Raw genomic sequence first — 24,403 nt, 5'->3', positions numbered from 1 at the left:
CATAAAACTTGGTTTAATGACATCACGTGGTCCCCCAAGAGCCACTCACGGGCTTGCCTTCAGGCCATTCACATAAATAACCTCCAAAAGTTTCAAACTCCTAAATTCACATAGAAGCCGTGCGTATTTCTCTAATGCTCAGTTACACTAAAAAGCCCTTTTGCTCCTCCTTTGCCCCACCCCCACACCCCCCTTCCAGGGTGGGGAGGGGGGGAGGGGTGGATCCTTAGTTATTTATTTATTTACTTACTTATTTCCATAAGGACCTGTCGCCTTCAAGGTCGTGTTGATGTTTTTCTTCCTCCTATTTTTTTTTTTCCTCCTCTATCCTCTAATTGCTCAGAGTGGGCCGTGTACCCCTCTTCCCACTCCCCCGGGAAGGTAAGTCATGTTTCTTCCCCTTCTTTCTCCCTGCCAGAGGGGGTGGGTTCCAGGGTAGAGTGGAGAAGCAGGCTCCGTGGTCTCTGGTCAGACCCAGAAGCCCCTCCACTAACTCCCCCAGAGCAATGCCAAACTCTGGTACTTGAAGATTGTTCTAGGAGGTTGGCTGGTGGGGGAACCTCCCCAGACTCCAACGCAGAGGCCTCTGCTCACGGTGAAAGCAGGGGTCTGGGCCGCACCCACTCCCAGTGCAAGGGAGTAGATTTGTGGCCTCTGTCTAGGTTATGGTCGCTGATGCCGCTGAAGCAGAGGCTGGGACCTGAGCGCAGGCCTGCAGACTGTGACAGAGGGTGGAAAACTGGCTGGCACGGCGCTGTCTACCCAAGTCCTCCAGCTCCTCCAGGGAAAGAGGCCCAAACCCTGTGGGGAGAAGGCATGTGTGCACCCTGCTCAGCGGGTCTGTCACACTGCCTCCACCCCTGGTTTTCCCCCTGGGGTGGTGCATCCCTCCCCCACCATGCCGCCAACGGGGAGGAAACACACAGCCTTGCCCCTAGCAGTCAGGGAGGCTGGGGTGGGTGCTGGTGGGTGCCACGGCCTCTTTCTTAGTTAACTGTTATCCACTGGAGACGCCAGTGCTTCTCCATGCTTCACTGCTCGCCCAATAGTTTTACTCAGCATGGAGAAAAAATTAAAATAACTCCCTGAAGAAAATCACACATTTTATTTGAGAGGAAGGGGGCTTGAGAGAGATGAGTTGGTGCTAGGCTGGGTTGACTGCTGTGAGCTAATGGAAGAGAGATGTTAGGGTGCCCTAACCTGGTCTGAGTGCTCTGAGGGTGTAGCCAGGGGTGCAAGAAACTTGTGTAAGACCGCCTATGTGTTAGGCATGGAGTGAGGCAAGGCTCTTGGATCTTTCAAAAAAAAAAAAAAAGACAGACTGGCAGCTTAGGCAGTAGGATGCAGAGAAGTCCGTCCTTATAATAAATCCAAGCAGCATCAGCATTAATAATCATAAATATTCCCCTTCCCCCTCCCCAGATCCTCTCTGCTCCCTCTCCCTCTTGGCTGCTGGAACAGCCTCCGAGCCCACCTCCCGAACTGGCCCCCGCCCCCAGTGTGGGGGGTCTAGGCTTGGCTCCAGGAAATTACCCCGTCGTGGGAGGCAGGAGAGGAAATGCAGTAAAGTTTTATGGACCCTTCCCACATTTGTTTCTCCTGTAAAGTACTTCTTTCCTTCATCCCATCCCAGGAGCCTAGGGCAGAGCAGTTCTGGGCCTAGGCCAGCCTCAAGCACCACCTGAATTATCTGCGTTTCCCCCTTCTCTTTAGCTCCCCCTCCCCCTCCACACAAAATCTCTGAGACTGAGATAAATGATGGCGGGCCAACAGACGCGACTCAGGCACTGGTCTACGCAGCTCCTTTCCCAGCTAATTGTCTGCATAGCCCTAGGCTCTAGGAGGTGGGGAAGACAATCTGAACCTTTCCGGCCAGGCAGGTACAAACTGCAGGTTGCCCCACTGCTTCCCCTCACCCACCCAAAGCTCACACACTTCCTCCTGCAGTACCCCTCTACCAAGCAGTACCAACTCTTTCTGAGCATTGTTTGGGGGACCAAATAGGCCCCTAGACTGAGAGCTCAACCCTTCCTCTATGTCCAGCGAGGCCCCTCAGGGACCACCTAGCCTTGAGAGAGCTCTTCACAGGCTCAGGATGGCCTGAGTCTGAGCACCTTGGAGCCATGGATCCCTGGTCCCTGAAGATTAGCTCTGGCATGCAATGCGTGCAGCTGCCAGTCTAGAGGCCTCAGATTCACCCAGTCAAGGTGGGAGTGGGTAAGGAGGCCTGAATGTTTGGGACAGCCACAGCATAGGAAAAGGCAGTAGAGACAGTTTGGGTGACCTCCCCTTCCCCAAGAGGTTCTTCTTGAAGCCAGGGTTAGGAAAGGAGCTCCGTTTCACCTGCCTCTACTCAATGCTCCTAGACTCTCCTAAAATTCTTTTGAAGGAGCCGCTTGAAGGCTGTGGGCCTCCCCCAACACCCCGCAGCCCATTTAGACCCTTTTCCCAATACATGCCCCCCAAACAGAGAGGAGCCGCTGTATCTTTCGTCCTGTTCTCTGTCTTTATTTGATATGACAAAATATAGTTTCAGGAAAGATGTGGAGTTAATAAATAGTTGGACAATAGCGATGGGCAGAAGGACACCGAAAGTCGTGGCAAGGACTACTGGGCAGCCAGGAGCCTCTAGGACCTTTGTGGGGTCTAGCAGCAGGGAACCCCAATAGTTGAGCTAGCTAGCGGTCTGAGGCCAGGGGCCTGAGAGGGCATGCAGAGAGCGCAGGCTGGACAGGTTTCCGGGTTTTGGGGTTGGGGGGGGTGCAGGTTTAGAGAGCTTAGGGCAACCGAGGGGGCCCTAGGCAGACAGTCATCTCCCCCTTTCATATGCAGATTATTTTTAAAAATGAGCATCGAGTTGAGTGGCTACAAAGAAGCACCCCGAGATGGTGCCGGGGTTTGCCAAGTACAACCCTGCTCTCACCAAGCCGGCAGCCTGCCTGGCCCGCCTAAGCCGGAACAAAGGAGAGGGCGAGGCCGCAGGGTCCGGGCGTGGGGCCTGCCGCGCCGGCAGGGCCCACCTGAACCCCGGCGGCCTACGCTGGGGCAGGAATTCTGAGATGCGGCCCAAGTCAGGTTCGCTCAGCACCAGCTCCTGTGCCACAGCCGTCTGAGGGTCCCCTGCGGAACTTGCCCCGGACCTCGGTGCTGAGCAGAACTGAAGGGAGTCCGGTCGGCGCGGGTAGCCCCGCGGGGAACCTGGGGTCGGTGGGGATGCGCAATGCCAAGGGAAAGAGCTTTTGTCTGAGGTGGGGAACCGGCGCTCCAGCCCCCGTTCTTGCCCCCAAGATATCTAGAGAGGAAAAACCGACAGGGAAAGGCGCGGGACCGAAGCGGGCTCGGGGTGCTCTCGGCGGGCCTCCCCGATGCCTCTAGAGAGCCTCTTTGCTTTTCATTTTGGAATCTTTCTTCCACTTCATCCTGCGGTTCTGGAACCAGATCTTGATCTGTCTCTCGTTGAGACACAAGTTGTTGGCGATCTCTATGCGCCTGCGGCGAGTGAGGTAGCGGTTAAAGTGGAATTCTTTTTCTAGTTCCAGAGTCTGGTAGCGCGTGTAACTGGTTCGGGACCGCTTGCCGTCCGTCTCTGGAATATAAACCCCCCCAAGCCAGGAAGGGGTGAATAGCGTGCAGCACCCCAGCGTCCCCATCCCAGCCCCAGGCCCCCACCCGCGGCCAGAGGGAGAAGACGCGAGCGGGGCCGGACAGGCCCGGCGGGCCGCAGGCGGGCCCGGCCCAGCCCAGCCTGGCCCCGGGAGAGGAGCCTCCGCCCAGGCAGGAAACTTTCCGCCGCAGCCTTCACTCAGCAGCCGGAGGGGCTGGGGGTTGGGGGGAGAGGGAGACCCAGGCTCGGACCGAACAATAAGCACCCTCGAGATCCGAGCACCGGGGACCCCCCTCCCGCCCCTCCCGAGTCGCTGGAATCCTCCGGAGCCTCAAGCGGCGGCCGAGCCGACTCCGCAGGGGAGGGAGGAGGGACCGCGGGGGGATCCCCGCTCTGGAGCCCCGCGCTCCTCACCCTTCAGATCCCTCTATTTTTTTAACTCCCTCCCTCTCCCCCAAAAATTGAATATTGCCTTTTATACACGTTTTGTTCCTATGATCCAATTATGTCGTCGTAAATTTGGGCGCACACAGCCTCTAAGCCTTTTAGTGGACAGTTTTACGAGCCATTGATGCCTGGATCGTAAAATTTATGGCCGCAGGTTTTTTTTCTTTATTTGCCCCGCATGGCCTATAAAACCCAGGCGGACCCGAGCGCGCAAAATGAAGTCCTAAAGTTTACCGTGGCTCATGTGCAGTTTGGTCATCCACGGGTAAATCTGTGGCGCGGCCGGTGGCTGGCTCAGTCCGGCAGGCTGCCCTGTCTGCGCCTGCTCCTCTTTGATCTCCCCACTGCTCTTAGCTCGCTCCTCCAGCGCTGGGCGAGCCGCCTTCTGACTGTACATCCCGGGGTTCAGAGGAGCCGCTTCATCTCTGCCCAGAGCGTGTCCCGGAGCGGCTGCGGCGCTGCAGGCGGGGCGGTCGGGGTGAGCCCGGGGGTTGGCAGCCATGTCTACCCCGTGGAGAGAGTTGGAAGGCGCAGGCGGTGGGAAAGTGATGCTTAAGTCCAATCCGCCGTAGCAGTACCTGGATGCCTGCACCTCTGAGGCCGATCCATAGTTCCCACAAGTTTGCATGTTATAGGCAGGGATATTGGGGCTCTGCTTATAGAATGAATTGGCTACGTAGGAGCTCATGGCGGGGAGGGCCCAAAAAAAATTTCTGCACCCTTTTTGATTAAGGGTGATTTGTGACTCTTTGAAGTTGAGGGGTTTTTTGTTCTCCAAAGTGCACAATTTATAGGTGGAGATATCTCTTTCTTTATCCTATGCGCTCTTCCCAAATAAGGGAGCCTTAAATAGAGTCACGTGACTCGAGCGGCCACTCATAAATTTGGCTTGATGACCTCCGGGAGGTTAGTGATGGAAGCCGGCGAAACGCATCTTGATATGTTGGCAAAGCCCAACCAAGGGGGAGAGGGAGTGAGAGAGAGAGAAAAAGAGAAGGGGGAGAAAAAAAAAAATGGTTCTTGGAATTGGGGGGTAGCCGGGACAACAAGCCCACAGCGACACCTGGTGCTTACTTGGAGGAATTGCATCCTGGCTCGCTGGCTGGCCTTCAGGCCTCTCTGGATTTTCTACCCTGTAGAGGAGAAGCTGGGTGTTGCTGCAATAAACTCCAGAAATGGCCTTTTAAATTGTATTTAATTTTAACGGGAGATAAGGCTTCACCAGGGTGCGCAGAGCGTTTTTTGGTAACGGATAGTCCCATCCTCCACAACCCCAGGGAGTTTCAATGTTCAAAAATGGCTGAGAAGGGGATTGAGGTAGGAGAGCCCCAACCCAGGTTGGAGGTGCCTTATCTCAGGTTCTCTAAATCAAGGGTCCAGGTGCCTTTCCTTTGAGGCCCCAGAGCCCTGATACCACTGAGGAGGTGGCTATCAGACCGAGAAAGTGAACCCAGCCTCTGGAGAGGTAGACAGAATGCCCATGAGGAGTGGTCCTGGGTGGACAGAGCTAGATAGAGGGCTCTTGGGATTAAGATTGCTGGGGACTTTGGGGGTGAGCCTGGAGGTAAGGAACCAGGGGAAGATAGGTAGTCCTCCTCATCATGCCAGGGACTCCAGAGTGACATCAAGGCAATTTTCAATTGTGTGTGGGGGTGGGTGAGTGGCTAGCTGCATAGGTAAAGAATCAGACACAATGAACTGGAGGACTGCTCTGCATCCCTGTGTATGACCCTCGTGTGGTACCTATGCCAAGTATTTTGGGTGGAAAATATATGTTCATTGAGGGCATGGAGAAGCAAAATCCAAGCTTCCACAAATATTATATGAGCAGGGCAAAGGAAGAGGCCTGTTTTGTGCCCTTTGGGGAAAAGGCCTCTGAACTAGGCTTTCCAGGGACCTGGGTTCAGAAGGTCCAAGGGAGAGCAATTTCTGAGCTATCTGGAGGTCTCCCAAAGGACCTGGCTGGGGCAGGGGGATGGGGGTGGGCAGGGCAGGCGCCTGGGCTACCTTCACAGCCCGACACCAGGGCCTCGGCAGCCATTCGGCCCCTTTCCGACCCCCCTCCCCTAGCCCCAAGTCTTATTCTTTCCTGCCTGCCTCTCCCCAGGAAATCTCCGCCCCTGCCAGGAGAAGCCCCCCTTCGGCACCCCCCCGCTGGTGGAGGCGCTGGAGGGGGCGCTGGCGAGGATCTGGAAGGTCTGGAAAACTCTGGCGGATTTTTTTCCCTCCGGGAGACCCCCTCAATACCTCACCCCCTACATCCACTCAGGTTTCTCTGGCTGGGCTTTGGAAAGACGGCCTGAGCGGGGGAAAGGCTAGGGTCTGGCTGCGCTCCTCACTGGCCTAGTTTGAGGGGAGAAGAAACAGTAAGGAAAAGACTGGGGCTGGAGAAGTAAGGAAGAAGGAATTTGGTCCCGGCCACGTCAGGAGTCCCAGAGCAGGCTCAGTTTCCAGGCTTTCTTTTCTGAGATGTCCTTGAATCGCTCAGACCCTGCCGAAGGACTCAGATCCCGGCGGTCTTTTTCCCCTCGGCTCTCCGCCTCCGCCACGTTTCGCAAGAATCCTGGCGCGGGCCGGGGGCTGCCTTGCTGGCTCCGGCGCCTCCCTCCCTACTCCGGGGAGTGGGCGGGGGCGACCTGGGGCCTGGATGATGCGGCCTTTCTGGGCTTTGGGGGTCCGGGGTTCAGAAGCCGAGGACCCCAAACTACCAAAGGCAGGAAGAAAGGCCTGTGTGGGGCCGGAGACCAATGCGGCCAACCCGGGGTCCCACTGTACCCCCAACCAAACCCATCCGGCCTTTTTTTTTGCGGTTTGAGTGCGTTGCTCTGCGTGGGGAGCCCGGAGAGGCCTCCCAGCCCCCAGTGCGATCCCCGGGAGAACCGCAAGGCCGGGATCGGCGCCGGGCCGGGCCAGGCGCGTGCAGGGGGCCGGGGGCTCGCAGGCGGCGGGCAGACGCGGGAGCGCTCAGAGCCTGCTCCAACTTTCAGCCTGAGGCCGGCGGGCGAGCGAAGTAACAGAAATCCCGATATAAACTTTTAAAAATAATATCAGTTTTATTAAATATTCGAGAACGGATCCAGAGGTCGGATTTATACAGGAGGGTAACACGAGGGAATTTTTTTAATTTATTTTTTTTCTCCTACTGGCTAAACAAACGTCGTTCACTTTCTTTTTGTAATTTTCCCTCTTTTTTTTTTCCCCCTTTTAAAGATGGGATTGGAACACGGACGGTGCTAAACATAAATATAAATACAGAGACCACAAATACAGCTAAAAATATTCACACAGAAACGGTCACAGTTTGTAATATGCCATAATGACCCCCAGGATTCTTTAAATACAATTCGCCTGGGCTGGGCATTTGCTGGGGCAGAGGGGCCGGGCGGGGGCTGCGGGGAGGCCCTGGGGGCTGCTGTGGGGCCCCCGACGCGCCCTCCTCGGGCCTCCCGCCCTCCCCGGCTGCCAGGCCCGGCCCTGAGGCCCGGGAGCAGAGGCCCCCGGGGCCCGGGAGCCGGCTCTCTGCGCGGGGGCGGGGATGGGGGGCGCCGAGGGGGTGGGAGGCCAAGTCCTCGTTTGGAGGGAGATCTGTGGAGTCTAAAGCGAGGTTCAGGGACGAGCCCCAAGGCCTGGGCGGGGGAAGGGGCCTGCAGACGAGCCGAGAACGAGCTAGCGAGGGAGCGAGGAGGAGGAGGCGCCTGGTGAAAAGAGTTTGTGCGGTGAGGGAGGGGGGCGTCCAGAGTTGACTTTTCAGGTCCATATTTGACTCCCTAATTTTGTCTCAGGGAGTCCAAACACATCAATTGTGCCAGTGATAAATATAGAGTGTGTGATTAGGAGGGTATTGGGGGGGGGGGCGAGGGAGCAGGAGAAAGAGGGGTGGCGGGGACAGTCCTGGTCACTCTTTCTGCTTCTCCTCTTCTGTCTCTTCCCGCTTTTCCTCTTTTCCGCCCAGGCTGTCGGCTGCGGCCCCTCCGCCGCCCCCTGAGAGCGTGGACGTGAGATTAGACTCTTTTTTCCATTTCATCCGGCGGTTCTGGAACCAGATTTTGATCTGTCGCTCGGTCAGGCAGAGCGCGTTGGCGATCTCGATGCGCCGGCGCCGCGTTAGGTAGCGGTTGAAGTGAAATTCCTTCTCCAGTTCCAGCGTCTGGTACCTCGAGTAGATCTGGCGACCGCGCCTCCGGTCCGCTCCATAGCCGACCCCTAGAGATCCGGGCACAAAATACGCTACAAACAATCAGCAAGGCATCCTCTGCAGATGATCTAGCCTAGCACAGCCCTGACCCTCCCAACTTGGCCAGCACTCACGGGCCCCCTCCGGCTCCAGCCTTCTCCCCTCTGCTGTCCCCACCCCCACTGGGGGTACAGCCAGGATCCTAACCTCATTCAGTCCCCCCCCCGGGTTGGTAGGTGTGTCCCAAAGAAAGGTGTGGGGGGGGTGGGGGGACAGAACCAAGCAGGAAGCTGTAACCTAAAAGCTGATTTTTAAGAAAAATCTCAAAACACTGGGGATGAGGCCCCATTCTCAAGGTCTGGGCTCCCCCATCTCCCCAAGCGCCCTAGCTCCTGGAAACTTCTCCCCACTTCTCTGTCCCATTCTCTCCCCCTCCCTTCTCCTCAGTCTGACTCGACTTTGGGGGGCTCCCCCACCCCCTCCCCTCATCCCCTGCCCTGTTCCTGCCCCCTCAACTCGCCTTGGAGCCCTCCAATCCGTCAGGGGCCGAGGGGGCCAGGCCCCTGCAAGCAAGCAGGAGGCGAGCAGAGGGGGCAGAAGAGGGGGCCCTGTCTCCGCGTCGGCGAGGAGACGAGCGTGATTGTTTTTATGGGGCCATAAAAAACTCTCTCCGCCCGTTCTTCTAGGGAAGCCGGTCATAAAGCCAGTTCAGTTTATTTAATTTATATCTCGGAGCTGTAAAACTCACCACTGTGCGAATTCATTCGCTGCATCCAGGGGTAAATCTGGATACTGGCTTTCTGGTCCTGGGGCGCAGTCCTGCCCTGCTCAGAACTAAAATCCTGAGCGATTGAGGTCTGTGTGTTATGTCCTAAGGTGTTTTGTCTGCAGTTTGAGAGCATGTCTTTCTCCTGGTAAAAGGAATTAGATCCATAGTCATACGGCCCTCGGCTGGAACTGAACACGACATTCTCCTGTGGCGAATAAAAGGGAGTCGAGTAGATCCGGTTCTGAGCCACGGCCGCTCCATAGGTCGAGAAATGCCTCACTGGATCATAGGCGGTGGAATTGAGGGCGACGTTGGGGAGGACGTCCTGGCCCCCGGCGAGGTGGCAGGATAAGGAAGGGTTAGTGAAGTAGGAATTCATCCCTTTGCCTTTACCTGGTCGGGCTATGATTTCTTTAATATTTATTTCTGTCTCCAGTTTGTACTCGGAACTAGATGGTTATAGGGACGGCTCCAATCCAGGACAGACAAAATGACAAAGTCAGCTGACCCCCTCCTAGCCAATCGCAAGCCAGATGTCAAGAAGGGGGAAAAAAATCGCTTCTGCTTCTGTTGATTCCCTAGTTGAGACTAAGTGTGTGCTTTGAAAGTAAGACTTGGATTTCTTTTAAAAATATATATGTAAGGGAACTGATTTGAAGGTGAAGGAAGGGTGAATGTCCGCGAGCAGGGCCTTGGGGCCCAGAAAAGGAGAGTTGCACTCCCAGGAAATCTCTCAGCCCCAGCTAACTTTGCTGGCCACAGGAGAAATCTCTGTATTTTCAATCTGATTTCATCTTTTATATCTGCCCTCTTCTAAAGTTACACTTTGATTTCTCCATAGGAGGAACGCCTTCCCAGTTCAGGGGGTTCCCCAGAAATCTTACAGGAAATCCTTGTTTGATACTCCAAGGAGAGAGTTCCCATCTTTAAACCAGTCTATTTTTACCCAAATAATTTTTTTAAAAAATCAAGAATGGAAAGAAATTGCAAAAGACATGGTGCTTAGAGGAAGGAGAGTGTGTCTGAGAGTTGGGGGTGGCGGGGGGCATGTGGGGAGCCCCTAAATCTAAAGAGGGAAGGCTGAGACTTCAGGGTGCAGTGGCAGAGCTGAGGTGTGCAAAGGAGCCATGCATCTGCTTCCTCTTCCTCCTAGCCCCCCTCTACCTCCTCCTGATCAGGAACCCCTTTTTGGGGAAACTCTTGTAGCAGTTTTGCCTAAAAGGGAAAATTTATTTGAAAATATCATAGGAAAGGGAGAGAAAGAAGTAAAAGGTGGGAGAGAGAGAGAAAAAGGAAGAAAGAACTCTGAGAGTCTTTCTAGACACATCAACTCCTGTTTATGTTGGTGAGAATTTATGATTTGGAGCCAGCCAGGGCCGTTGGGGTAATTCACATAGCATCCAGCCAAAGAGAGAAGGCTGGTGGAGCTCTGATGGACACAGAGACACAGAGTGTCTTGCAGCCTCAAGCCCCTGCCCTCTTCGGACACTGTCCTGCCAAGGGAAGTGCCCCTGGACCTGAGCTCTCTGGGGCTTGGAGATTCCAGCCAAGGTTTCCTGGGGCGCTCTCTCCCAAGGGCCAGCCACACCTGGTGGGGCCAGGCCTCTCAGCAGCTCCCTACCCCCATTTTCTTCCCACCTGGGGGCTGAGAAAAAGGAAGAGAAGGTTAGGAAAAGGCAGCTGAGTCCGAGGCTTCTGAGGAGCCGTAGTGGGCGAACGGAAACAGCGGAAGGTGTGCAGATGGGCTTTTTCCTCCTGATTAATCCAAACTTCTTTTGATATTGTAACATAGGCCGAAAATGCTCTGAGTTGACAAAGAGGGGGGTGGTGGGGCAAGCGAAGGGAGCAGAGGAAGCTCATATTTTCCCCTCACCATTTTGGGGAGGGGGAGAACTGGCTATAACAAGAACCCGGATGTCGCCGGATTTTATGATCTTTTCCTTCTGTGTAACAAAGCGGAGTAATCAATGGGTAGCAATAAAGCCATAAACGGGACTACACTGGGAAAAAAACTCGTTTATTCATCTTCTGTAACGTTAAGGTTTCCCTGGAGTGTCGCTAGGGGGGAAAAATAAAGTTTCGAACCCAAAAGCAGACAGTGTGTAGGAGCTGATGGAGACAACATGTTAGTTAATACATGAACCTCGTTACGGGATGGAAGAGTCTTCCTGCGAGACAATTTGTGTTGGCTTTTAAAAATACAGCCCCGTCCATCAGAGAGGAGAGAAACTTGTTGGTGTTTAGAAGGGCAGGGGGAAGGCCCCTATAATTATAAAGGCTCCCTCTCTTGGACCATACTTTCCTCTTCCCCAAGGAAATGAAGGTGAAGTGTAGAGGAGGATTCTTAAACTAAGAAAGAAATTTTGAGATGAGTTGTCTCATTTTGGGGTGTCATGGCAGGTACACAAACAGACACCAGCAAGAGCTGCTTTTCGCTCTAGAATCCAGCTGTCCTCGAATTCATGGCATGCCTGGGCAGGGGTTTCCAACAGCTGGCTGGGGCTCCAGGCCCCCTGGAGGGCAAGAGGGAGAGGGAAAGAGAAGTGGGGAGGGGGTGGAAGGCCGAGGGGGCTGAACTAAGGAACAAGTCAGTGCCCCCCTGGACACCAGTAGCCGCTCTCAGAGTTCCCAGTCTCAATTCTGCCCTAAGGATAGCAGTGTAACACGTAGAACAGGCCGGAAGAGAGAGTAAATTCCCTCCCCGCCCCCCCTTCAGAGAGAGATTGCTAGAGGGATAAATCATGTCAGTGATATTTCCTTCAAGATATTAAATTGTTGCAATGTACAACAAATTGAATGATGGAAGATAGGATGTCTTAATGAGGTTTCGCTTTCAATGAGTGTTGATTTTCTATGTATTTTTAAATCTCTTTTATGGGTGGGTGGGGGAAGGAAGGACCTTGGAAGAAAGAAGGGGCTTCTGGGGAAGCATGTGCAGCAGCTCCCCAGCAAGGACGCCTGGGTTTGTTTCCTTGAGCCCCTTATAAACCAAGTGTGGAGAGGAAAAGGGTGCCCAAGTTGGGGAGAGTCCCCTTTGGGGCCTAAAGGCAGTGGGCGCGGGGGTGGGCGCCCTGAGGAGCAGAATGTAAGTCTCAGCCCCGGAAAGTTAAGTGTTTTATTACGTCCCTAAACAGAGGGCAGAGACTGAAAGGTCTCGCCAATTTATAATGAACAGGAACCAGCTGCTGGGGGGGAAAGGCAGAAATGCTGGAAGAGGGGAGAAGGGGAAGCAGAAATACAAATAAATTCTGCCACTGCTTAAAGACTTTCAGCAAAATTAGTTTCTAACACACTTTTCCCCCATCACCTTTCATTCCTCAGGAAAGAAGCCTTCTTCCTTCAGTTAGATCTTTAATTATGCAGCTGAAATTTGCTGGAAGGATTCGCTCCAAGGGGGGAGAGCAAGTCAGATGAGCCGAATCTTCCCTCCATTGGATTATATTTTCCTTTTCTCATTTCATGTTAATTTTATTTTTTTGGCAAAAGAACGACTGTCTATGGGGGGAAAGCTGGGACTTGGGTTTTTCTAAATATATTTATATTTTCCTGTTAAATTTGTCTGAAAACAATTATGGAAACTCATCAGCAGAAGCAAGAACAGATGTTTTATTAAAACTGCAGTTGAGCTCTTGTAAATATGCACAAGTCCTGGGAAGGAGGGGGGAGAACTAGTTCTTTGTTTCTATAAAACAAGCCTAGAGAAATCAGAGAACACCCCCTCATCAGGCCCGCAGGTCTCCGACTTGCTCTGCCCCTTCGGCCTCTGGAGGGGGGCTGGCGGCAAGAACGGATTTTCGCTTTCGGAGCTGGAATCAGTGGATTCAAAAACAGAATTCAAAAAATACAGAAAAGGAATAAAGGGGGAAAGTTGCCGCTCCCTGTCCCAGCAACCAAAACACATGCTTTTCATGAACACTAATTATAGGAGAGAACTCATTGTAGGCACCCTGAGCCTAAATGGGGGGCAGTCATTGGTCGGGAGTCCCCAAGGGTTGCATTGGAGGCTGGACACTGGAGGGTTTCCCAGGGCAAGTGTTAAGGCTCCTATTCCAGCCTTATCCTGCTCCAGACTGGGGGTTGGGGAACTGTGTAGCTCTGAATTGGGGAGGTTGACTGGGACTGGCCTCTGGCCCTGGAGGGGTTCATGGGTGGGCCTCAACTTGCCTGCCTTTGCTTTCCACTCTGCTCTGGGAAATGTATTAATTTCTTGGGGAAGGGTATGTGAAGTGAGAGGCATGAGATCTGGAATTTTTTTGGGGGGCCAGTCTTCTCCAGAGGTCCTGCTTAGTTTGTGTTCTGCCAGTCTTCTCTCTCTCCCCAGATCCCCCAACTCTGTGCCGCTGTCTGTGACTCACCCAGCCTCACACACAGATACATACACACTCCACTCCTGGCTGCCGGCGCCACCAACTGCAGCCCGGCGCCTCCGAAGGCTGCTCAGGGACGCGGGCACTGGAGCCGCAGGACTCAGCACTCGGCCTGAGCGCCTGGCTGCCTGGAAGCCCCTACAGCTGCCCGGCCCACCCCCTGGATCCTTGACTTCCAGGGTGGGAGAGGAGCGGTTGCCCCACTGGCCCCTTTTGTGCCACTGGGCGAGGGCTGAAATCCCTCTTGCAGAGAAAGCTGAGTTTCAATAATTGTTCAGCTCACCTCACAATAGCACTGTTTGGTTAAGGCTTTGCTGTTCTAGAATGACTGCTCAGTTGGCCCGACTGGCTTATGATAGGATTTTATTTATTTAAAAATTAAAAAAATAAATCCTACTCCAAACGCCTAGTGTTTTGTGTAAGAGATCCTTTGATCTCCACAGAATGCAGAGTAAAAGGCTTGCAAAGAGAGTTTCCTAGTCCGTCAGAGAACCTGAACGCAAGGAACTGGGTCTGCCTGGGGACACCCCAGCATAGCTGACCCAAGGAGCCCCCAACTTCTCAAAGATCCAGTGGGGAAACTGTCTGAGCTCATACCTCTCCATACACACATTGCACTGCAAAAAAGAATGCTCTTTCTCCTTTCAAAGTTGAGGCATGGAGACACTTGGAGAAAAGTGAAATTTGACACACCCAGCCCGGAAATGGATCCCATTTGGGGGTGCTGATATTCTGGGGACAGGGCCCAGGCTGGCCAGCTGAATGGAGCTGGGGGGCAGCAGGGAGGCGGGACGGAAGAAAAGGCCAGATGGGGCATGTCAAGCTCCTGAGAACTGCCCCAAACACCTCAGAGGCCTGCGCTTTTGAGCTGAGAGGTTGAGAGGCTGCCCAAGCTGCTTTTGCTTTATTTGCAATTAAACAGAGAAGAAAGGTACCTGGAGGGGCTTGGCTAACTCACATCATATTTTCTCTTCTCCTTCTCTCTTTCCAGATTTCTGCCTGACCTTTCTTTACCACCACGCCACCTAATGCTGCTACCATCAGCAGACACAAACTCCCACACCGGCATTTGTTTGGCTTCTTTGGCTGAAGGTTAAGAAGTACAGTAGGTCTTCAACATCTCTGTCCCACTGCACTCAGCCCTGAGCTCCTTTGGGCCCCCTCTGGAAGAAATCATTTCTGGCTTTGGGGGCCTGGCCCCCAAGCCTCCCACCTCTATCCCAAGCAGCTATCAACTGAGGAGGGGGCATACAGAGAGCCTTCAGACATAGTGTCTCATCCCCATTGGGAATGGGGAGGGAATTCAGACCCTGAGTGACATTTCAGGGAGGGAAAGCAAATAGTCCTGCTTGGCCCAGGAGGGAAAATTAAAATCCAGAACACTCAGAATATTTTTGGCCCCCAGAATGAGAACAAAGGATCCCCAATTTTCTGGCTTCTCTTATATCCCTCCATGCAGAGTACTGCTTGGATCCATTTTGGAAGTTTTGAGAATGGTAAAATTCACGAACAAGAACGCGGCATTTATGACGTCACAGTGACTTGTCATGAGGAAATTGTAAATTTCATAAAAGTTACTACATACAGCAGGAGTTTTGTGTGTGGGTTCCCTGCCTGCCCTCACTTTCTCTCCCCCCACCTGTCCCCTTCTTCTTCCCCTGGTCTAAGTTCTCCCACTCGAAAATAAAATGTCATTATGTTCTGGAACAATAAGCCAACAAGAAACACTGTCCTCATTTCCCTATAAATAATTTTATCCTTTATTGTTTGCAGATCTGAAAGAACCATTTAATCTGCGCTGGCGAAAAGAGGGAGAGAGATGGGGAGGGGGGAATTAATTTCAGAAACGAGAATATTACTTACTTCGATGATACTCTTTCAGATTTGATAGCCAGGAGCAAAATTAGAGGCGAACAGCGGCCTCTCTGACTCTACACCTGGCGAGATTGGAGATTTATAGGATCTTTAGTGAAGGAGCAATTTAATTTTGTAGGATTTGCTTAAATTCACTGCTATTTTGGGGGGCTGAGAAGGGAGGGTGATGAGGAGAGCGACATGCTTTATCTAGCTTTATGAATCCGCCAACATTAGCCTGATTTAAAACCCAACAACCTGTGTCTCAGGGAAAACTCCTGCAGAAAGGAGTGGGGTGAGGGGGATTCGGCTTTCTCAATGAGTGTGGCCCCCTTAACTGAGCAGTTGCCAGGGGAAAGGAAAAAAAGCTGGAGGCCAGGGGAGGGCTGCTCTGTCTCTCCACCACCAGGACACCCGGAGGTTTATGGTGTCCCCATAATTCCCCCAACCCTATAAACAGCTGCCCTATTTTAGGACGATTTCTGCTTCCTCCCCTCGGAAAGGGAGAGTGAGGGAGGTGGGAACGGCGGGAGCGGGGTGCCGGAAAGGGGAGGGAGTTCAGGATAGCGCCGCACTTTGTTCTCCTGGGTGAGTTTGCTGTTTGGCGGGTTTCTGACGCAGGGTGGCAGCAGACAAAACAAGTAAACAACTCACAGACACAATAAACAGGGGCGGCTGCAGCGCCGTGGCAGAGGCCGTGGGCTGTGGTGAGGAGCACACTTTGGGGGTAATGTCACCCTGGCACTCGGGGCCGCCAAGGCCTAAAAGCTCAAGGCTGCCCTTGGTGCGAGAGAAGATGGGAAAGAGCTGCACGCCTCGCACCCGTGGCAAGTCTGGACAGGAGATTCTGGGGAGGAACCTGATCACCTAGGAGTGGAGTTAAACCCCCGCCAGCTCCTCTCCCATCCTTACTTTCTTTCCTGGGGGTTTTAATGGACATTTATACCCCAGCCTCTGTCTTTCCTTGGGCCCAGAAGGGAGAAAGAAGACTGGTTAATTCTCAGCCCTGGCCCACACTCAGTGCTCTAGGCCATAGGCGGTCAGACCAAGCTTCAGCTATCTCTCCGGCTTAGGTAGTAGAGGATTAAAATAAAGTCCCACCAGTAACCAGATCTAGGTTTCTGGCGAACTTTGAAATCCCCTAGCCTGCTCCACAGATGACACAGGCAAAGCTGAGACCCTGTGAGCAGCCAGAGCAAGCAGGAGTGGGGAGACAGGCATTCACCGCACCCCCATCCGTCTGGCTGGCTTTCTCCAGAGGCCTCTCCAGGCACCTTAGTCCGTCCACAGCCGCCCCAGATCATTGCCCAGAGGCCACCTTATTAACCACTCCAATCTTCTCTGCGGCCTCAGCAAGGCTTCGAACACCAGGGCCCAGCGACTGCTCAAAACTGCTCACAGGCATGCCTCACCCAGCAAAGTTTCCCACCGAACTCACTTTCAGCACAACTGGGTTCGCCTGCTCAAACAATCCTGAGTTGGGGAAGTCTGCAGGGAGGTGTGGAGAGGAAGCAGAAGGGAGTCAATCTTTCCCCAGCCCAGCTGCTTGGACAGCGAAGGCAATAAGATCCAAGAAAACCTTTGTGGCATCTCTCGGTTACGGATACCCGCATACTCCGATTCCAACATGAACACATTTTCAGCAGAGCACGCACAGAGTGCACCCAGTGCCTCCTTGAGCCCAAGCCCATCTAGTGAGGGCTAACAAAATTTCGCACGCACATAAAATGGTGTTTGAGCGAATATAGGCATGGTAATACACAATTAACCACTGAGGAAACATGAGTCTGTATATATTCGTGCAGAAGTCTGCGCCCGTACATTTGAGCCTCTATCTAATAAACGTATAAAGCTACCAAGCCTGGTTTCGGAACACAACAGCCAACCCAACAAGGCCGCCTTCTCCAAACAAGGTCGCATTCTTCGTGGGGATCACAACTGTCAGACCAGGGAGAGAAAGGGTTTGCTCTGCCCATTTCTCCTTAGTTAGGAGCTGGCGCATAAAATACAGCCCGTGGCAGGACTGACAAAGCCCCGTAAGGGACAGGCCTGAGGTACCCAAAGAGTGGACTCAGTGGAGACTGTTGGGGGCCCCGGGCTCAAAGGAGTGTCACTAGACCCTGACCCACGGATTCAGGGCTTCTGCCTGGCCTTAGCTCTGGGTGTGCAGAGTCCTTGAGCCCAATTCTATTCTCAGCTGCTCTGGCTATTATTAGATAATCACAGCAGTGTCCTCCTGCTCTTAGGACCTTGTCCACAGGGAATTTGGCCTGCAAGGAGGCTGAGGGTTGCCACGGGTGGCCCCTTTTGTGCTTCTGTTTGAGTGCCATCGAGGGAGAGAGAGAAAGGAAGGAAAATCGAAAGTAAGGAGGGAAGGAAGGGGCTGGCGTTTGGGGCTGGGTTTTTCCCCTGGCCAGACTAGAAAATGGAAAACTAGGGCCGGTCACTGCTGCTAGACTGTCTCTGCATCCCTCTGGGTCCTGAGGAGAGTCTAGGGGTGAAATGAGTGGGGGCCTGCAGGACCCTAGCCAAGAAGGGACAGAGAATCAATGTATAAAAATAATATATAAGGACATTTCAGGATGGTGCTGCTAAGCCGACAACCACCAACCATACCACTGTGAAATCTCACCAACCATTTTGGTTTGGTTAGATCCCTGTAGGCCGATGGTGATACCCCAGCCTAGCCCAGGCCCACCCCTCCAAAGGGAGGGGGTCCCCTCTAGTATTCCAGGTGAATCCCCACTGGCCCGAGTGGCCGAGTGGCCTTCTCCGGAAACTGTTGTCCTGGGGTGGGGGGGTGAACAAAGACTTGTCCCCCTCCCCCAGTCAGTGCGGCCATCTGCTGCGGCGGGGGCAGACAAAATACAGCGAAAGAGAAATAGAGGCCTCACCGATCGGCGGTTCCCAGAATACGCCAGGAGAAAAGCTCCCATTTTCAGGCCTCCGGGGCCCCTCCACTGGCCCACGGTACTCCCCTCGCCCTTTGCAGGTCGCACGGACTCGGGGTCTGAGCGGCCGCGGCCTGGCTCCCCGGGGCGTCAGCCCCAGGGCCGCGCCGGGGCGGCGAGAGAGCGCGCGGCAGCCGGAGCGGGCGGCGGGCTGGGCCCATTTGGGGAGAGCCAAGCGCTTTTCTCGATCGTAAACAAGGAACGCGAAATTAGCCCCTCGGCAGACGCCTCTGCCGACACACACAAGTCCTATTGGTGGGGGGGGGGGGGGAAGGGGGAGAGAAAATGCCATTTCTTCCCCCGGGAGAATACCTCCCAGGCCTTTATGTCGGCTGCGAAAGGGGAATTTTGGGGGGGCAGGAGAGGAAGGGAAGGGGATTGTGGGGGGAGGGGAGGGAAGATTCACAGTCAACTCGGGCCCAAGAGGTTTGATTTGAATGCAGTCGAACTATATTTTTTAAAATTTGATAAAACAGGTTATCTCCCCCCCACCCCCCAGGCGACCAGTCTGGGTTTAAACAGGAAATCGAGGAGCGGTCCCCTCCCCCACTCGGGCTTGGCGCAGAAGCCCAGTCACGCGTTTGGGAGAGGATGGGGGGTGCTCTTGGCTCGGGCTGAAGGGGACTCTGGCCCCTAGACTCTCGGATCTCTCCAGAAATATGCACCCTCCCCTCCCCCAGCTCTAGGGTGTGTCTGCCTTGGGTGTGTAAGCGAGTATGTGTGCGTTGCCCTTTATAAACAGAAGCTCACACATATAGGGGCCGCCTCGGACCCAGGCCAGGGAGCAGGGCGGGGACATATATCAAGCTGCAACACATTCAGGGCCACGTACATTTGGAAGAAATTAAGCCACTGTGTTATGAAACCATATGTGTTGGGTTAAGACTATACAACACGCCATTAGCACCAATTATTAGGAAGATCCCCAGCGCCCAGGACCCTCCGGGCCGCCCAATTCTGAGTCCCGACCCCTTGAGCCAGCCGTGCCCCAGCCGTGCCTTGAGACCTCACTACCTTTGCTCATCCAGGAGGCCCTGCCGGCGAGGCCTGGTCCCTGTCCCCACCCATTCTAGGGCCTCTCCAATTCCCACCTCCGCCCCAGACAGGGCAGATCACAGCCCAGAGCAGCCAGGCGACGCGGGTGAAGCAGTCCAGTTGGTATCCTGGATGGGGTAGCCGCGGGTGGGGGTGGAGAACGCCGGGCCGGGGGGAGGGGGGAGAGAAGGTAGATTGGCCCCCATTCTCCAAGCACAAGATGGCTTTTGAGGACCGAGTCTCCACCCCCACCCATCCACCCGCAGTGCAGAGCACCTCCCCTCTTTCCATCCGCTCGAGTGGGGGTGGAAGCAGGGGGTGGGCAGACGCTCTCTCCTCCGCTGACGCGCACCAGCCACCAGCCTCCCCCCTAATTGCCAATTAACTGGCCCCGCCGCCCGCCTAGCTGCGCTCTCTTCCTGCTCCGCTGCCGGGCCCTGGGCCCGCACTGCGCATGTGTGAGCCCTAGCGGTCGCGCTCTCCGGGAGGGAGGGGGCTGCGGAGCAGGGGGGGGGCGCTGGAAAGTTTGTTTGGGGGTTGGGGGGCTGACTCTGCTCGGAGGGCATTGGTTACAGCTTACAGGTTCTCTCTTCTGCCCTGGATTTTGAGCTCCCGAGCCCCCTCTGTCCCAGTCCCGTTAGCCAAGAGGCCGCAGATCTATAACAGGTAAGGACAAGGTCCGCGCACTAGACCCCGGCCTTGAGCCCCACGCAGTCCTCTGGCCCCCCGACCCCCAACTTCAGCGTACAGTGACATAAGGACAACATACTTCCCCCCACTACCATATTCCAGTTTAACCCAATTTCTCCACCACCCCCCCACTTTTCCTCCCCATAATTGCCACGCGCCCACCCTCTCGCCCCCTCTCCTCTCTAACCAAGACAAGCCGTTGCTGTCCTTATCTTGAAACCGCCACCCAGCTACGGACCATTAGTTACATATTTGAACCAATAAGAAAGCACTTACCGGGCGTTGCTGTCACTCTCCCTCTCCCTCTCTCTCTGCCTCTCTCTCCCACTCTCTTTCTCGTCTTTCCTCATTCTGTGCCGCTGCCGAGCCTGTCTCAGCTCCACATACATATATATGTATATATATATATATATACTTTACAGAAATTTCAAAATAAAAAAGAATAGTCCCAATAATTAAAAAAGCCAAATAAAATTAAGGAGAGATGCAAGAAGGGGGCAGGAGGGAGAGCTTAGGAGAGGGGAGGGGCTGAGGCATCTGCAGCTCCCTGTCTCAACTCCTGCTCCCGCATTCCTCCTGCCCCTTGGGGGGCTAGAGGGTCGGGAAGGGAGAGAGGGGTGCCCTCTACTCCAGCCTCTACCCCCCCGCCCCCCTCCCCAGGTGCTCCCAGCTTCCGGCAACTCCAGCTGGGAGGAAAAAAATTAAATGAGGGGAGAAAATAATTATTAATCAGATTAATAAAAAAAATACTAGTAATGAAGGGAGCGCCCAGCGCAGGTTTCCCTGGCAATGGTTAGGCTCTTACAGGGAGGACTGTTCTGCGGAGCGCTCCGAACGGACAAACCACAATAAAAAGTTCACGTTCATGGATGGAATCCACATGACTTCTTGTGGCCAATCCAACTTGTGAGTCGATCGTAAACTTTTATTACTCAGCTGTAAATTTTCTGCAAACAACCGGGAATGCGATGCATTTGTGTAGCGTGTGCAAATGGGCGCCGCGGTCGCCATGTTTACCCAATTCTCTCGGAGAGGGAGCATCCCCCGACCCCCACCCCACCCCCACCCACCGCCCACTCCCCACGGGCCGGGTTGCTCCTGGCTAGCGCGGAAGGGCGAAGGGGGGACGTGACAGGAGACAAGGAAGGATTCTGGCGCTGAGTCGGCTGCCTCCCTCTGCCATGCCGAATTTTACATATTTTCCTTAATAAATGGGGTATTAAGGTTGGCTCTGGGGGAACCAAAGCTTTGCAAAGATTTGTGTCATTGGGCAGTGACGGCCGGCCCTGCGGCGTGAAGGGACTGAAAAGGGATGCTAAGCCTACCCCTGTCATTTTTTTCTAGGAAGAAAACAACATCCTTCCCACTGGGGCGTAGGGGAAGCCCCCCACTCCACCCCAGAAGGAAACAGGAGGGGCAGGCCGCTGGAAGCCTGATAACCAAGACTGACCTGGCCATGGTCTGAAGAGCGAGAGGGTTTAGACCGGCCCTGGGCAGGCCTGCGGAGGCAGCTTGGTTGGTGGGGGGGGACGAGAATGGGGAGCAGTCTGCAGAACTCCCAAAGTGCCCCTCACCCCCACGTTCTTTTCTCCGAGAAAGTGACATTCACCCCCCCCCCGCCCCCAAGGACCATCCTTACTGTCAGATCTCCTCAATTCCTAGGTTCAGATGGCAGCTTCCTCCTAATCTTTTTAGAATTAAATATAAAATTAAGGCCTATGATCGATCTTAGTTCCCAGTTCTTTTTCCTGTGGGTGCATGGTCCTAGGAAGCCTTTTCCTGTCTGGTCAGGTGGCCCAAACCCATCTGCCTTTTTCAGAAAAATCCCAGTGTCTGGGCAGCTAGGACACACCTTGCAGGCCCTGAAAAAAGAATCTATTCTTCCCTTAAATTCCACCTTCCATGCTAAACACCAGAGCACGGGAGACTCCAGACCCCTGATTTTGGCAATGAATCCAATGTGAGGGAGCCCAGAATAAATTCCCCCATAGAGACTATTTGCCAACCAGTCACCACCCAGCCACTCTTCCCAACCAGCTGGAGATTTGAAGGCCCAAAGCTCTTCTCTTGGTTCCCTAGTCGTGTTGGCATGGGGACTGCCAGGGCTGGGTGCCCCACCCCAACCAACAGGGGGTCCCCTCATCCCCTCCCCAAACTTCCTCCACAGTAAGTGAAGCAGTTCTCTCAGCCGGATGCAGGGACCTCGTTTCTTTTACAAACCCACCCATAAATTTTATAACAGGTAGTTAAAAATTACGACAAGGAAGCACTGGCCCAGCTTTTCACAATGGGCCTCGGGGAGAATGGGACAGCTCTGCGGGCAGTTCACCGGAAATTTTACTTCTAGTCTGTGGCACAACCTGTCTTAGAGTTCGCTTTAACTGGCACGGGGTGACTTTCTCCAGCACACAGCTGCTGGGGCATCTCATTTGGGGAAGCTGAGGCTGGGGAGGCCAATTCACTCTCCCATCCTAGGGTCCCCCAAGGAGCCTTTTAGGGCAGTTATTACCTCCCTCATCCTCCGCGCCCCCCCCCCCAGATCCCCTACAGGCCCGCAATTCCCTTGGCCTCTACAACGAAGTGGGGAGGGAGAGACAATGCCGAGTTTGGGTTTTTTTTTAATCCTGAGAAACGAATTTGCCCCCCAACTTAATAGCTGCATTATCCTGTCTCTACGGTTGAGATTAGAATAATAAATTCAAGGCGAAATGAGCGAGATGCTTCAACTCAGCATTTTGAAAGCCACTATTTTTCACAAATCACAAATAGCTTTCGGAAGCCACTTTGATTGGCTAATAAAAAAGTAAAGAATGGGAGAAAGTCCTAGCTGCTGCAGCCGAATGGTCCCCATTCCGGTAATGGGACGGCGGGAGTATTTGGGAGGACGCGTTTCTAAAGAGAGCGCATCCCCGCTCGCAATTAAGTTCTCCCATAAAACGGGTTTTGCCTCCTTTTCTCTCCAAACGAGAAAACAGAGGCGGTGGGCACCACGGGTGGGGGGGAGCGGGTGCTGTAAGAGGGCGGCTGGAGCTCTCTGGGTTTGGCCCACCCGATGCTTCGCATCTCAAGCGATGCTGGGCGCCAGACGCACCCCGCCCTCCGACGCCGGTCTTGGGGCCACGGGCATTGCTGCGCACGGCCGGGGTTGAATGGGGCATTGGGTGTGGGGAAAATTCGGTGAGGTTCTTCGAAGCCATTTAGTGTAGGATCAACCCACTCGGCTACTGGGCCAGCGATTTTTTTTATTAATAGCAAGCATAATTCCACATTTCAAAATGAAACGACCCTCGCCGGCCCTCGGAGTCTGGACGCCCGTGGGAAGGCCTGAGGTCGGAGCGAAATGCTCTCTATTCGGGCCTCCCCGGCGGGCTGCCGGTGTTTCCCCGCAGCAAACAGGGTTACCTGGCTGGCCCCGAGACTGGCAGCTGGGACCCCAGGTTCCGAAAGATTTCCCCCAGAGCTGTTCAAAGCTGTTCCCGACTGCCCGCAGCCTGCGCTTCCAATCGGTAGCCTCGCTCGGGCCGCAGGAGTCCCCTATTAACGACGCCTGATCCAATCCTGTATTCAAGACCACTTTGCGTGGGAGCCAGGGACCCAGACGCGGGTGAAATTACACAAAACTAGAGTCGACCTGGGTGTAAGTCTGGGAAAATCATTGAATGGGAGAATAGAGGCTGAGAGAGTGAAGGGAGTAAGAGAGAGAGAGGTCTGGCCTCAAAAATATTTCAGTCTTTGGGGGTCTGGGTTTTTAATACCAGAAGATCCCTTCCCCTCCCCTCATCCCATCAGACGGTGGCTGAATCAGACGGCTTGTATCTCTGGAATTTGGTATTAGTTGACCAGAATCTTACTGGCATAAACAGATTTCTCTGTCTAGGACTCTCCAGGGAGGACCGAAAGACCTCTTGCCCCCTGAGTCCCTTAGCCTTCAACCCTTTATTTTGGGGAGTGGGGAGTCCAATGAAGACTGTCCTTACCCGGCAGTGGCTGGAGTGAGGGACTGTCCACTCAGCGGGTCCACCCCCACCCAAGCCAATGACCTAAATTATAAGGGCAGGGCAGGCAGCCCAATTGCCAAGGTGAAGCTGAGAGGGCTTGAAACAGCCAGAACAGAGGCTGGAGTAAGTGCAAGCAGGCTGGGTGACAGTGATGGCTCTGTGCTGGCTGAATTTGAATTTCAGACTGTGGACTCAGGCTGCTTGCCTTATCAGTCCCTCCACCTTTCCCTTCTCTCCTCTCCCCTAGGCTTAAGCTCCCTTATCCCCCACTCTCAGGCTTCTTCCACCCAAGTCCTCTAGACTGCCTTGAGCCTCACATCCTTCCCACCCTGTTTGCTTTCTAGTGCTGGGTGCTGAGTACTAAGGGTTGACCATGAGAGGCATATGAGATCAGAAGGAATCACATTGCCTCATCCTTAGCCCCAGCCCCTGGTTGAAAAAGGCCTAGTTGCTGGAGGGGAATGGCGGGGGGCAGATTTTTGATCTGGGCTCAGCCCAGGGCCAGGAGGAAGAA

At 54.1% G+C, this 24,403-nt stretch overlaps 2 protein-coding genes and 1 long non-coding RNA gene across 13 annotated transcripts; 1 reads left to right on the top strand and 2 right to left on the bottom strand.

Annotated features, from left to right (window-relative positions):
- Positions 1 to 2,487: 2,487 nt before the first annotated feature.
- HOXC5 (homeobox C5) lies at positions 2,488 to 4,821 on the bottom strand. The gene is made up of 2 exons (XM_043446638.1): positions 4,286 to 4,821; positions 2,488 to 3,586 (listed from the first exon to the last, which is right to left on the bottom strand). The coding sequence occupies exons 1-2, from the start codon at positions 4,737 to 4,739 to the stop codon at positions 3,372 to 3,374; spliced, it is 669 nt and encodes a 222-aa protein (XP_043302573.1). The 5' UTR covers positions 4,740 to 4,821; the 3' UTR covers positions 2,488 to 3,371.
- Positions 4,822 to 7,079: 2,258 nt separating this feature from the next.
- Positions 7,080 to 20,303, bottom strand: HOXC6 (homeobox C6). Of its 10 annotated transcripts, none has more exons than XM_043446632.1 (4): positions 20,168 to 20,266; positions 15,225 to 15,298; positions 8,974 to 9,319; positions 7,080 to 8,254 (listed from the first exon to the last, which is right to left on the bottom strand). In XM_043446632.1, exons 3-4 carry the CDS (start codon positions 9,125 to 9,127, stop codon positions 7,947 to 7,949), a joined length of 462 nt encoding a protein of 153 aa, XP_043302567.1. In that variant the 5' UTR covers positions 9,128 to 9,319; positions 15,225 to 15,298; positions 20,168 to 20,266; the 3' UTR covers positions 7,080 to 7,946. The 10 variants fall into 10 exon arrangements, with proteins under 10 accessions (XP_043302567.1, XP_043302571.1, XP_043302569.1 ...); XM_043446636.1 differs by having other exon boundaries at positions 8,974 to 9,199; XM_043446634.1 differs by lacking the exon at positions 20,168 to 20,266 and adding an exon at positions 18,110 to 18,229.
- LOC122427284 lies at positions 16,420 to 21,604 on the top strand. Of its 2 annotated transcripts, XR_006265379.1 has the most exons (4): positions 16,420 to 17,578; positions 19,777 to 19,867; positions 20,689 to 20,797; positions 21,236 to 21,604. It is a non-coding gene; the product is annotated as an uncharacterized LOC122427284 (long non-coding RNA). The 2 variants fall into 2 exon arrangements; XR_006265378.1 differs by lacking the exon at positions 16,420 to 17,578 and having other exon boundaries at positions 18,519 to 19,867.
- The last annotated feature ends 2,799 nt before the right edge of the window (positions 21,605 to 24,403 follow it).

The sequence above is a fragment of the Cervus canadensis genome, chromosome 25 (assembly GCF_019320065.1).
Source record: "Cervus canadensis isolate Bull #8, Minnesota chromosome 25, ASM1932006v1, whole genome shotgun sequence".
In the NCBI taxonomy this organism is placed as follows: domain Eukaryota; kingdom Metazoa; phylum Chordata; class Mammalia; order Artiodactyla; family Cervidae; genus Cervus; species Cervus canadensis.
Note: the sequence above shows the minus strand (reverse complement) of the source record. Positions and strands in the feature narration are given on the sequence as shown.

What these genes read in the sequence shown, in the direction of transcription:
- HOXC6 (XM_043446626.1), bottom strand. Translation starts at nt 9,373, where the DNA reads ATGAATTCCTACTTCACTAACCCTTCCTTATCCTGCCACCTCGCCGGG. An exon ending in GCGAATGAATTCGCACAGTG is followed by an intron (nt 8,255 to 8,973) that starts GTGAGTTTTACA and finishes CCGGATCTCTAG; the next exon opens with GGGTCGGCTATGGAGCGGAC.
- HOXC5 (XM_043446638.1), bottom strand. Translation starts at nt 4,739, where the DNA reads ATGAGCTCCTACGTAGCCAATTCATTCTATAAGCAGAGCCCCAATATC. An exon ending in CAAACTGCACATGAGCCACG is followed by an intron (nt 3,587 to 4,285) that starts GTAAACTTTAGG and finishes TTTATATTCCAG; the next exon opens with AGACGGACGGCAAGCGGTCC.